This window comes from Rhododendron vialii, chromosome 1a (assembly GCF_030253575.1).
Source record: "Rhododendron vialii isolate Sample 1 chromosome 1a, ASM3025357v1".
Taxonomy (NCBI): Eukaryota; Viridiplantae; Streptophyta; class Magnoliopsida; order Ericales; family Ericaceae; genus Rhododendron; species Rhododendron vialii.
The window spans coordinates 47,897,746-47,908,489 of NC_080557.1; the positions used below are offsets into that span (position 1 = coordinate 47,897,746).

Consider the following 10,744-nt stretch of genomic DNA (forward strand, 5'->3'; position numbering starts at 1 on the left):
TAAACAGAAAATAGAACACCCAATTACGAAAGTAGTAAATCCAGTTTAAAAAAGAAAATAGCTATGGAAATCATTCACAGAAAACCAGCACACAACCCATGTAACAAGAACCTACTGCATCTTCATTGTAACTTCTCTGTTACATATCTGCCTGTATTAAGAAACTCTTATCAGTTGTTTAAATGGCGATAGGCACACCGAGGCGCAAAGGTCCCCTGGAGCCTAAGCGCGAGGCGGAGCGTGTCTCATCAAACTGAAGCACAAATTTTTGTTTTTATTTTTTTGCTCCGCAGCGAGGCACAATTTATTAGAAGAAAAAACAGAGCAGGGAAAAGAAGAAGAAGAAAACAGAGCAGGTTTGATGTTTGGTCGCAGAGATTGATCGCAGAGCAGTATAGTTAAAATATTAAGTGTTCTAATTTTTAATAAGTTTGAACCGGTGCGAATAATTTATTTTTCTGATTATTTTATCTTAAATGGTCATAACGGATTTTTGGCTCTAAGGCCTTTCAATGAGCACCCTAAGAGAGCTCTGAAACTAAATAAGGAGTTTTCGAGTACTCGTTGAAAGGTATTATAGCCAAAAATTCATTATAACCATCTAGGATAAAATGATCAAAAAAATAAAATTTTCGCACCAGTTCAACCAGATTGAAAATTGGAACACTTATTTTTTTAATCATATTTTTTTGTTAGTTTCATTAACAGAGACGAAATTGAGACAATTGAAACTAGAGGAATAAAATTGAGACAACCGTAAAATTATAGGGATGACTACAAAAATTTACCTTTATTTTAATTTCTCACCTTTTAGTGCCTAATCTACAAAAGGAATTGGTTGAGGATACTTCTTTGTACGAAAGCTTGCTCCACCTTACCATTTTGGGAAATTTTAATCAAGATACTTTATTGCATGAATCGATTTAATTAAAAATAATAATTTGGAAACTGGAAAAAGATTAATTAATCCAATAAAGGCCATAATTTTAGAGTGAACTCATGATTTATGCTACATTTAATGAAATTTATGCTACATTTAATGAAAAATGAAAGATTGGATCGAACACTTACACATATCAGATTGAGCTGATCATCAGTGCGAAACCCGAAGTGGGCCCTGCTTGCACGTCGGTATAGCCACCATCGGTGTCTTTAGCAATAAGGCTTTATTTTACACAGAATAATCAACAAAATTGCTGAATTATTTTGTGCTTTCATTCTAGTATGATTTTACGCGGATAATCAGATCTTAGTGGCATTTCATTGCGTTTTCATTGCAATATTGTGGCTCCCTATGGGGAGGGAATAATTGTTTGGATTTTACTTTTACATTATTTTTTTGACACCCAAATGAAAAACATGTAGAAAATCAAGCACATGTAGTACTTGACAATTAATAAGTCACATAATGTGCAACGCTCGCAGTGTCGCAGGAGCTCGATCATGATCAAACTACTGTGTGACTATGGTTGGCAAGACAATTAACTCAAATGTCTATTTTTTTTTAATCACATTTTTCTTCCCAGGTTTTTTCTCACCGTCGTTATTCCTTCAGCTTTCGGGGTTCAAACGCGAATCTCACCGCTGGGACAGAATAAAGGCTACCCTATTGGATAAGGTTAAGGTATACCCCCCAAGGCCCATATATTTTTGTGCATCTCAACAAAACATGCAGTGGGGGGAAAACATGTCCAATGTAGAGAGGAAAAATTATTACTTGCACATAAATCTCCGTTATGCGGTACTTACATTCACATGGAACCACTACAACAAACAATACATTTTATAGCGTAATATCATAGCGTTTTTTAAAGAATGCTATAGAAAACTTTCGGTGGTAAACTTTCATAGCGTTCATGGGATTGGGCGCCAAGTGTCCGTGAAAATTTTGAACGTGGGAAAATTGTAAAGCTCACTTTTTCACTATTCCCCCTGTATAGACTTTCCCAACCCCAACTTTCCCAATTCTCTCCGCCACGTTACTCTCTCTTTCTCACACACACACACACACACACGAGATCAAGAAGAACTGGGTCATCCAAAACCATTGCCGTTGCCAATTGACCCTCATCGATCGGCAGTCCCACCATCCGACATCGATCCCGTCAGTGGCCTACTAGACCTGCGCTTGTCTGACCTGAGCATAAGATGGGTAAGTCGATTACACACTCGATTTTATACCTGGTCCCAACTTCTAGTCCGTTAAAGCTTTAGATTATTGCAAACAATCGCGTCACCGTCGTATTTCAACTACTACTGTCATTTCCTTGGATCAGCGCTCTCTCTCTCTGTCTCTGAGTAAGTGAGTGAATACCTAGCCCAAGCAGTTGAGGGTCAGTGAATAGCGATATTAATTTCTTGAGATGACTGTAGATTGGCTTTCTGAAGATTGTAGATCTCGGTCCTGAATGGGTTGTTTTAATATCAAGCTATACATCCCCGAGGTCAATCTTCCAAAAAAAAAAAAATTTCCGAAGTGTTTTCTTACAGTTTGACTTTCATTTCTTAATTACTTATGAATGTTGGTCATCGTGTTGGCAGGAGAATAGATGCTTGTGTATATTAATTAGAATCTTAGATGCTTCTACTCTGCATACTTGCGTTGGCATTTTAATGCATCATCTTAATATGAATCCAAAAGGCAGAGGAGATTATACCGCCTCCTCCAGGCGCTACTTATGTTCCGACTCTTTGCAAGCAATGTAGAACTCAAATTTTTCGATGTCTTGGAGTGCTAAAAGTCAAAAGCTAATGACAGTACTCTAGGGAAGCAACTCTGGATAAAACAAAATAGTTGTATCATAGGACAACAGATGTCCCAATTTCTGGAAATGATGTTTGAATAGTTATTTTCTTGAGTTTTGATTTCAGATTTTCTATTCAAGTTACAAGGAACAACTTACTTATCACTTAACAACTTTGGCTCTTATAGGTAGCTGATGAGTTCTTCAATTGCTAAGGTATTTAACAATTCCTTTACATGTTCAATGATGAAGAGTCGAAGACGAATTATATTTTGGAAAGGTGTGTCTAGCATCTCTCACTGTCATTCGCCTAATATAATATGCAATTCGTGGTTGAATTCTTTCAGGCAATTGGGGCAGTTAGTAATATTCCGAAGTACCAAAAAAAATTGGGGCAGCTAGTTGCATGATCAAGAAACCAAGTGATGGGAAGCTGATTGGCTATAACATGGACTATATTGGATCTATTGAGGAAGCACTAGGAGGTTGCTTGTATTTGAGCTATCCGTAGTTTGAAATTCGGGTTTGTTTTCAAATAACATTTTCTTTTTGCAGGCTCAAATGGTTCAAGCAATGAATCTATTTCACCTCTTGCTGGTAAACTCTTTGTTGTCAATGGAGCTGGCTGTATATATGTACCATAATGATTGTTCTTTCTCATGCAATACATCATTTGTTTTTCTTGTTCTCTATAAGTTGCCTTAATGCATACACTTTGTCACCTTTGCACACCACTTATTACCTCCATTCTATTAGTTGATTTCATGGGTGACTTGCATCTTGGGGACCAGCCTTAATTGTAAATCATTCACCTCGTTTTGATTGATGTACATGGGTGACGCCCCTTGGTGTACTTTATACTATTTGATTACTCATGAAAAAAAAAACTGTTATTTTGTGCATTGCATTCTGAGGGAGCTAAGCACGATTTGGGACGTCAACGGGATAAATTTTGTATGCTCTAATATATGATGATGGGTTATTGCTTTGTTGTTGATGATTTGGCTTCAGGTTATTCTTGCATGATAATTCTTTCTTTTACTTCAGTTGTGCCATATACGTAATTGCAAACAACATTCCTTTCATTATGTCGCTACTTCACTAGCACCCTGATTCCACTAGCCAAAAACAAACGTACAAGGGGTATGATGTAGATGTAATTGAGTCATTGCTGTATTGCTTAGTTGGTAAGCCTCTCTACATATTTAGTGCACCAACAGTCTAGAACTATAGTCGTTGATCCATTTTTTTTATTCATTTACTATTTTTGTTCCAATTCTGTTCTTTATCTGTTTTACCTTTGTTCCAATGTGATATTATCTTCACGTATATATATTTCTTCTTGAGCTACTGAGTGTTAGATCATCCTTTTAACTTTGATGTTCTTGCTAATACGTTTTTGGTGGCCTTTATATAGGCCATTTCCTCTTCGGTATGCACATTAATGTCCTGGTCTTGTAATATCATTCCATCATCTCTTATAAAATGAACTCATTTGTATGGCTCATACAAATTCCCTTTTCTAAGAATTTTTTGTATTTGACTTTGGAGGTGCTAAAAATGAAGAAATGAAAACCTCTTACTGCAAGGTTTCAAATTAGAAGGTTTCACAACATAGAATCAGGTTCATGATTTAACTTCAATGTCAATCCTAGTATCAGGTTCATGATTTGTGTGCATATATGTAATAGAATAGTGTGTTGTGCATTACGCTACTTTAAGGTTGGTTTTGTAGTTAATCATGTTTCTAATATGTCGTGTTCCTTTCAACAATTTTATACTTATAGGTATGTGGTTGGCTTTGGAAGCAGAAAGGGTATAAGCTCGTCAAAGAAGTAATCTTCAAGTAAAGAAAATCTACAGAATGAGATGGTTGGCCTAGTACATGATTACATTTTCAGGAAAGGGGAATTACATTAGTTTTTTTCAATGAGTCTAATTAGTCGGACTCTTTTATGTAATTTTTTATCATCTCTTTTATGTACTTTGTGTTGGGAAATTGTTTCCCAAGCTAATGTAATGAATCTTTATTCAATGGTTGAATTGTTTATTGTATATTGACGTGTGGTATTAGTTGGTGTTGAATGGAATAAATCATTTTTGTTTCTTGAATGAAATTACCATGATTTTGTTTGAAAATACTAGTATATTGGTATTTATAGAATTTTAAAAAAATGCCAAAAATTGGCTTATATAGCATTCATTGAATGTTATTGTTTACTTTTAATAGCGTTCATTGCATGCTGTAAAAAGTAGAAAAGGATAGCGCGCAAAGAACGCTATAAAAGATATAGAATACATAGCGGGCGAAGAACGCTATTAAAGATATGGAATAGATAGCGTGCAGAAGAACGCTATCGTATGTCCAAGACTTTTAATAGCATCGGCTAATACAACGTTCTTAAGAACGCTATCTTATACTTTCTATAGCGTTTTTCGCACGCTATAGAATGTGAAATTTGTTGTAGTGAACAAGGACTATAAGTTTTTTTGCTCGGCAAACAAGGACTATAAGTTGATGGATTCCATATGAATGTGTGATAGTAAAGGCCCGGGAGCATCACACGTGCTCCAGCTCGTGGAATGAATAATCACTCATGTAGAAAGACACACGATATTAAATTCCTTTGCCCCACATGAGAGTAAAGATTAGGGTATATAAAAGTACTATCACATGCATTATCGACAATTGATAAGATATTTAACGAAGGACTAGAAAGACTAAGGGCATGTTTGGAACTTAAAGAAAAGGAAAGGAAAGTGAGAAGGAAAGTAGGGAGAAAAATTCTTCCTTGTTTTGTTATTTTCCTTTTCGCTTCCTCTCAAACCAAACAAGGAAAAATTATTTTTCTTTCTTTTTCATAGGTTCCAAACAAAGCCTAAAACATACTTAGTTCGAGATATAGATATTCAGCAGTGGAGTTAGGATTTCAGTTCTTGGGCGTGGGGATATCAAATTTTGGAAGTTCAAGCATGAGAAAGATATTTGACCGTGAAACTATAACTTTAGGACAAAAATCAGAATAGTTAAGTTTAGTAGTCAGTACCAATATTTTAGGTGCAATTTTTTTAAAAAATCTTCATTTATCATTTAATTTTCCTAATTAATAGAACTTTTTCGTAGTGAACATAGTGCGATGAGTTATGAGTATATCCCGTTGCATTTGGGAGTTGTGGAACGGCTTATTTGCTGGGGTGCAAGGGGGACCTGGGCCCTTGCACAACTTCAAATACTCTTATGGATTATACTAATTTTTAGGTTAATTAAGAAATATTTATGGGATTAGCCCCTACGTACAAGTCCTTTTTAAGTAAAAAAATTTCTTAAAATTCATATGTGGGGTAAAAATTTTCAAAATTTCAAGTTATCAATTACTCATTTTTTAGGTTGCATGCATAAAACTAAATGCTGATTGTGCACATACACATAATATCGTCTCTTCTTCGGACCTCGCGACTATCAATATATACTTATAAAATATTTTATTACTATTAATATACGAAGATACAAGTGATTTGAGCCCCTGTTTGACACAAACCCTACATCCGCTACTGCTTATGTGCAAGTCATTTATGTATTATGATATTCTCTTTTCTTGTAGGATTCCTCCATAACAACACCGAATGCCAAGCTTCTTACTGCATTGAGCCTACGTGGTGAAACTGATGTCAATTTGAGAATATAGAACGTACCACCCCATGGTAATCACACGTTTTGCGCGTTAACTAAAGATCCTCCAATGTCCAACTTGTTACTAGGAACAGAGAGAGAGAGAGAGAGAGAGAGAGAGAGAGAGAGAGAGAGAGAGAGAGAGAGAGAGAGAGAGAGAGAGAGAGCAATGACGTTCCCTGGTTTTGGTTGGGTGAACAGAATCTTTTCACCAGAATTGGCTAGAAAACTAGGCTACAACCTACAAGATCCCAAATCACATGCTATTTTGATGCCTAAAAAGGCCATTTTGATGCCTAAAAAGGCCCTTTTCGCAAAGAATATATAATCACATGCTAATAATTAAGATGGTGAAGAACATTTAACAGGATTGCTCACAGTGTTTTGTTCTTTAATCCATTGAATTGAATTTATTCGGAGAATTATGTCTTATTAGTGGCGTTTTATTCCAATTAGTGCAACATGAAGAAAGGAAAAATATGTGCATGGTAGGTTCTCCTTTTTATCCTCCTACACCTTGTATTGGATAGTAACTAGTTAAGTTTTTATTACCTTCTTTCTTTTACTGCATGATATTGGCAATCAACAACTCGGATTTTGACCGAACAATGAACGGTTCAGATCTATATGTGCTCAGATAACGGCAGGATGCCACTTGGCACCCGCTTGGCAAGGGGTGCTTGACAGCATCTCGGGACCGCTTTTAAAGGTACTTTTGGTTTTCTTGCACGTTCTAGGATCATAGAACAGAGGTTGATTTCGCGGCGAAGAGTTCCTTTAAAGAGCCTTCCATTACGAATCTTGAACCAATTCTTCAAAAAATTGAAAACCCAAACACAACCTTAATGATAAACATGGTAAATACTTAATCATGTTCCAGCAAAAAACAGCAGCAAGTAATATGCAGGCACCCTACGCGGTAAAGGCTACGTCAGGGTCAATGCTGTCAATTTTGAGAATATAGAGAACCACCTGGTAATTAATCACGTTTCAATATCAAGGATCAATCCTCCCATTAGCAACATGCTAAGTACAGTACACGTTGAGAGAGACATACAAGGATAATTTCGTACTTTGGAATATTTTTTCGGTTGCTTTTCCATCAGTTATCTAATCAAATCAAATCAAATCAAATGAAGCATCGGTAAATACCCATGTCTTTTTTTCCATTATAAAGGAGTACTTTATCCACCATTTTAGTCACCTCTCTATATATAACTTCCATCACGCCTCAACTTCCTCACTGCAAAATCTCAACTCCCATCTTCACACACACACTCTCTCTCTCTCTCTCTCTCTCTCTCTCTCTCTCTCTCTCTCTCTCTAGTATTTACCCTTCGGCCTTCATCAACCGACGACAATGGCGGTGATGGATTTGGTTGGTCAAAGGCCCCTGGTGATCTTCAGCAAAAGCAATTGTTGCATTTGCTACTCCATTACGCAACTTTTCTATGGTTACGGTGCAAATCCTGCGATTTACGAGCTTGACCAGCTTCAAAATGGGAAGCAACTGGAGAGGGAGCTGTTGGCATTGGGGCGGCAGCCGAGTGTACCGGCCGTGTTCATAGGGGGTAAGTTGGTTGGTGGTTCGAATGAGATCATGAGCCTCCAAGTCAGGGGTGAGCTGAAGAGCGAACTCTTGAGGGCCACGGCTATTCATGTCTGGAATTAATGAAACGAGGGGGATAAATTAATTCCAAGCTTCAATGGATAATGAATAATCCCCATATATATTACAGTATTATTGCAAGAACTATATATAGTAGCTGTTTTTGCTTTTAGCAGTGATTAAAGAGAATTGCCATATGAGCCTTTTTGTTATGGGAGAGGTAATTTGATGAGAGTAAGTGGGTACCTCTCAGATGTATTTTTATTTTTCATTAAATAATATCCTACTTAAAGTTATTGTCGTCTCTTTTAATTGAGTCTGGATTTTTATTTGTGTATATTTCACGGATTGAAAAATGATATATTAAAAAAAATTGATCTTGTAATTTGTAAATCATAAATTTATTGGTGCACTAGTTTGTTTTCTGTTGTATTCCCGTGATGGTAATAAATAAAAAAAACCTTAATAATGCATGATGCTTGTAAGAACCTGATTTTATTATTATTTATTTTAATTGATTGTAGGTTGCCGTGTGAGCATGTTGTCTGAGTAACGTCGGACCCATGTGCGTATCCTGAGACTTTTAATATGATTAGATATACATTCAATGCAAAATTTGAGTTTTGGTGGCCGAACTAGAAATTCTCGAACCTAGGGGAGTTGATTAGTGTTACCATAGAGCTAGAGGTACCTATGGTGTAATCTTTTCCCAAAAATTAGATTTTTTTTCCCGGGGAAGATCGACTCTTCCATTTCCAGGGGTTCCTTTTTTGTTTTTACTTTTTCTTCATCTCTTGACTACTCATTCTCTCCCATTACACACAATCAACCTCTCAAATCTTCTAAATTTTGAAAAATCTAAGGAAATGAAAGCTTAATTTCATACATAGAACTCAAAGATTTTGGAGCTAGAAGTGGGTTTGGAGAGGATTCAAAGTTAGGGCTTGGTATTTACATTTTTGAGGTAGGATACATGACTAATCCTCTTAATATGTTCATTTTTTGTGTAAATATTGTAGATTTGTTTGTAGAGCTTGAGCATTTTTTTTTTTTTTTGATTATGTGAAAATTTGTGTTAGGATTTTAAGGTCTCACATGGAAAATATGGGTTTTTGTTGATACTTGTAAAATTCTTGAGATTTATGTGTTATTGAGATGTAGAGATGCTAAATGTTTAAAAGTTACATGTGTTAGTGAAGTAGTTTATGCGTATTTGAAGTTTAGTGAATACTTGGAGTTTGGATAATTGATGATAATTATGCGAATGATATTTGGGTATGAATTATCCCGTTCGGTGAGATAGGTTGAGATGATTGTGCTTGGATTATATAGGTTTAGATTTAAGTGGTGCACCTAGGAAAAATAAGCTGAGCTTGGCGAGCTCCTCAGTGAAAGACCGAAAATTGTTGGGGTGGTACACTGTACCCGATTACCCCAGTGCAAGGATGGTGCTTGTACCCGGTTACCCCAATTCATGGGGTGATACTTGTACCCGACTACCTTTGATTTGTGACTTGAACCCGATTACCCCGGTTCATGGGGTGATACTTGTACCTGGTTACCCTCGGTTAGATATTAGAGTTGGCGCATAGTTTATGACTTTGGGTTAAATCTAGGAATGTTGGGCAATGGTAATTAGGCGGAAAACCGTATGAGGTTATTATTAAGGGATACTTATAGACACTTGATACTTCCAACTTGTACGTGTTTCACGATATTTATGTTAAACTTGAACATATTATTTGGTTTAGTCTTGTTTCCTATGGGCTCCGGCTCATGTTGTTTAAACTATTTCAGGTAGCAATGAGGCGCCGAGAACTTAGTGAAGTTGTGGACACATGGAGTTTCTTTATGTGATATCATCTTGTTTAGCTTATGTCTTGAATCATGTAAGGCCATAAGGCCGTCTTGGGTTCGATGTCTTTTCTAGCATGATCGTAGAACTGAAAATTTGTGTTATTATTTTGGAACTGTAAAACTATGAGTTGTGTAATTATCTTTTGGATATTTCGTCTTATGACTTGCAGAACTTATGTTAGCACTAAAGATTATGTACTAAAAATATTGTTTTGAGACTTATGGAAACGTCACTATCTAGTTTGACTGTATGGAGTTATAATTGGTGAAATTTATTTCAAGCATAGGAATATGTTAGCTATTGTGAAAAATATCTTTGTTGTGTTAATTTTTAATTTTTTGATAAATTGTATCAGGGTTTAAAAAGAAAGGAAAGTTCTTCTCTCTCTCTCTCTTTTTTTTTTTTGGTCAATGCACTCAATGTTTAACCAGGACTTGATTTTTCAACGCGATATTTATGCCTTCATGACACATGTTAAGGTTGAATTTTTGGGGCGTTACAATGCTTGTACCACATCAGTATTCTGTATGTACGGGAATTGTAAGCATGTTGTGCATGTTATAAGATTACCCATCATGGGAATCATAAACTATTGGAGAACGAAAAGCATAATGCATGAGCAATTGGAGATTTGAATTGAACTCAAACTAATTAAGAATATAATTAATTAGGAATTGGATCCTCTTCAATCCTTAATTAATTTGGACCGAACAGTCCAAATTTGAGTAGTCCATTGCTACAATTAATTGTTTGGAATTTTTCTAAACAGAAAATAGAACACCCAATTACGAAAATAGTAAATCCAGTTTAGAAAAGAAAATAGCTTTGGAAATCATTGACAGAAAACCAGCACACAACCCATG

The 10,744-nt window shown here is 36.0% G+C and overlaps 1 protein-coding gene and 1 long non-coding RNA gene across 4 annotated transcripts; both read left to right on the forward strand.

The window, feature by feature from the left end:
- Nucleotides 1-1,768: 1,768 nt before the first annotated feature.
- Nucleotides 1,769-4,799, forward strand: LOC131322987 (uncharacterized). 3 transcript variants are annotated; one of them, XR_009199047.1, is made up of 4 exons: nucleotides 1,769-2,152; nucleotides 2,933-2,960; nucleotides 3,092-3,267; nucleotides 4,532-4,799. It is a non-coding gene; the product is annotated as an uncharacterized LOC131322987 (long non-coding RNA). The 3 variants fall into 3 exon arrangements; XR_009199046.1 differs by lacking the exon at nucleotides 1,769-2,152 and having other exon boundaries at nucleotides 2,538-2,960; XR_009199052.1 differs by lacking the exon at nucleotides 1,769-2,152 and having other exon boundaries at nucleotides 2,540-2,960; nucleotides 3,092-3,229.
- A 2,856-nt stretch (nucleotides 4,800-7,655) lies between these two features.
- LOC131322982 (monothiol glutaredoxin-S1-like) lies at nucleotides 7,656-8,361 on the forward strand. Its single transcript, XM_058354597.1, has one exon. The coding sequence runs from the start codon at nucleotides 7,775-7,777 to the stop codon at nucleotides 8,084-8,086; it is 312 nt and encodes a 103-aa protein (XP_058210580.1). The 5' UTR covers nucleotides 7,656-7,774; the 3' UTR covers nucleotides 8,087-8,361.
- Nucleotides 8,362-10,744: the final 2,383 nt, after the last annotated feature.

What these genes read in the sequence shown, in the direction of transcription:
- LOC131322982 (XM_058354597.1), top strand. Translation starts at nt 7,775, where the DNA reads ATGGCGGTGATGGATTTGGTTGGTCAAAGGCCCCTGGTGATCTTCAGC.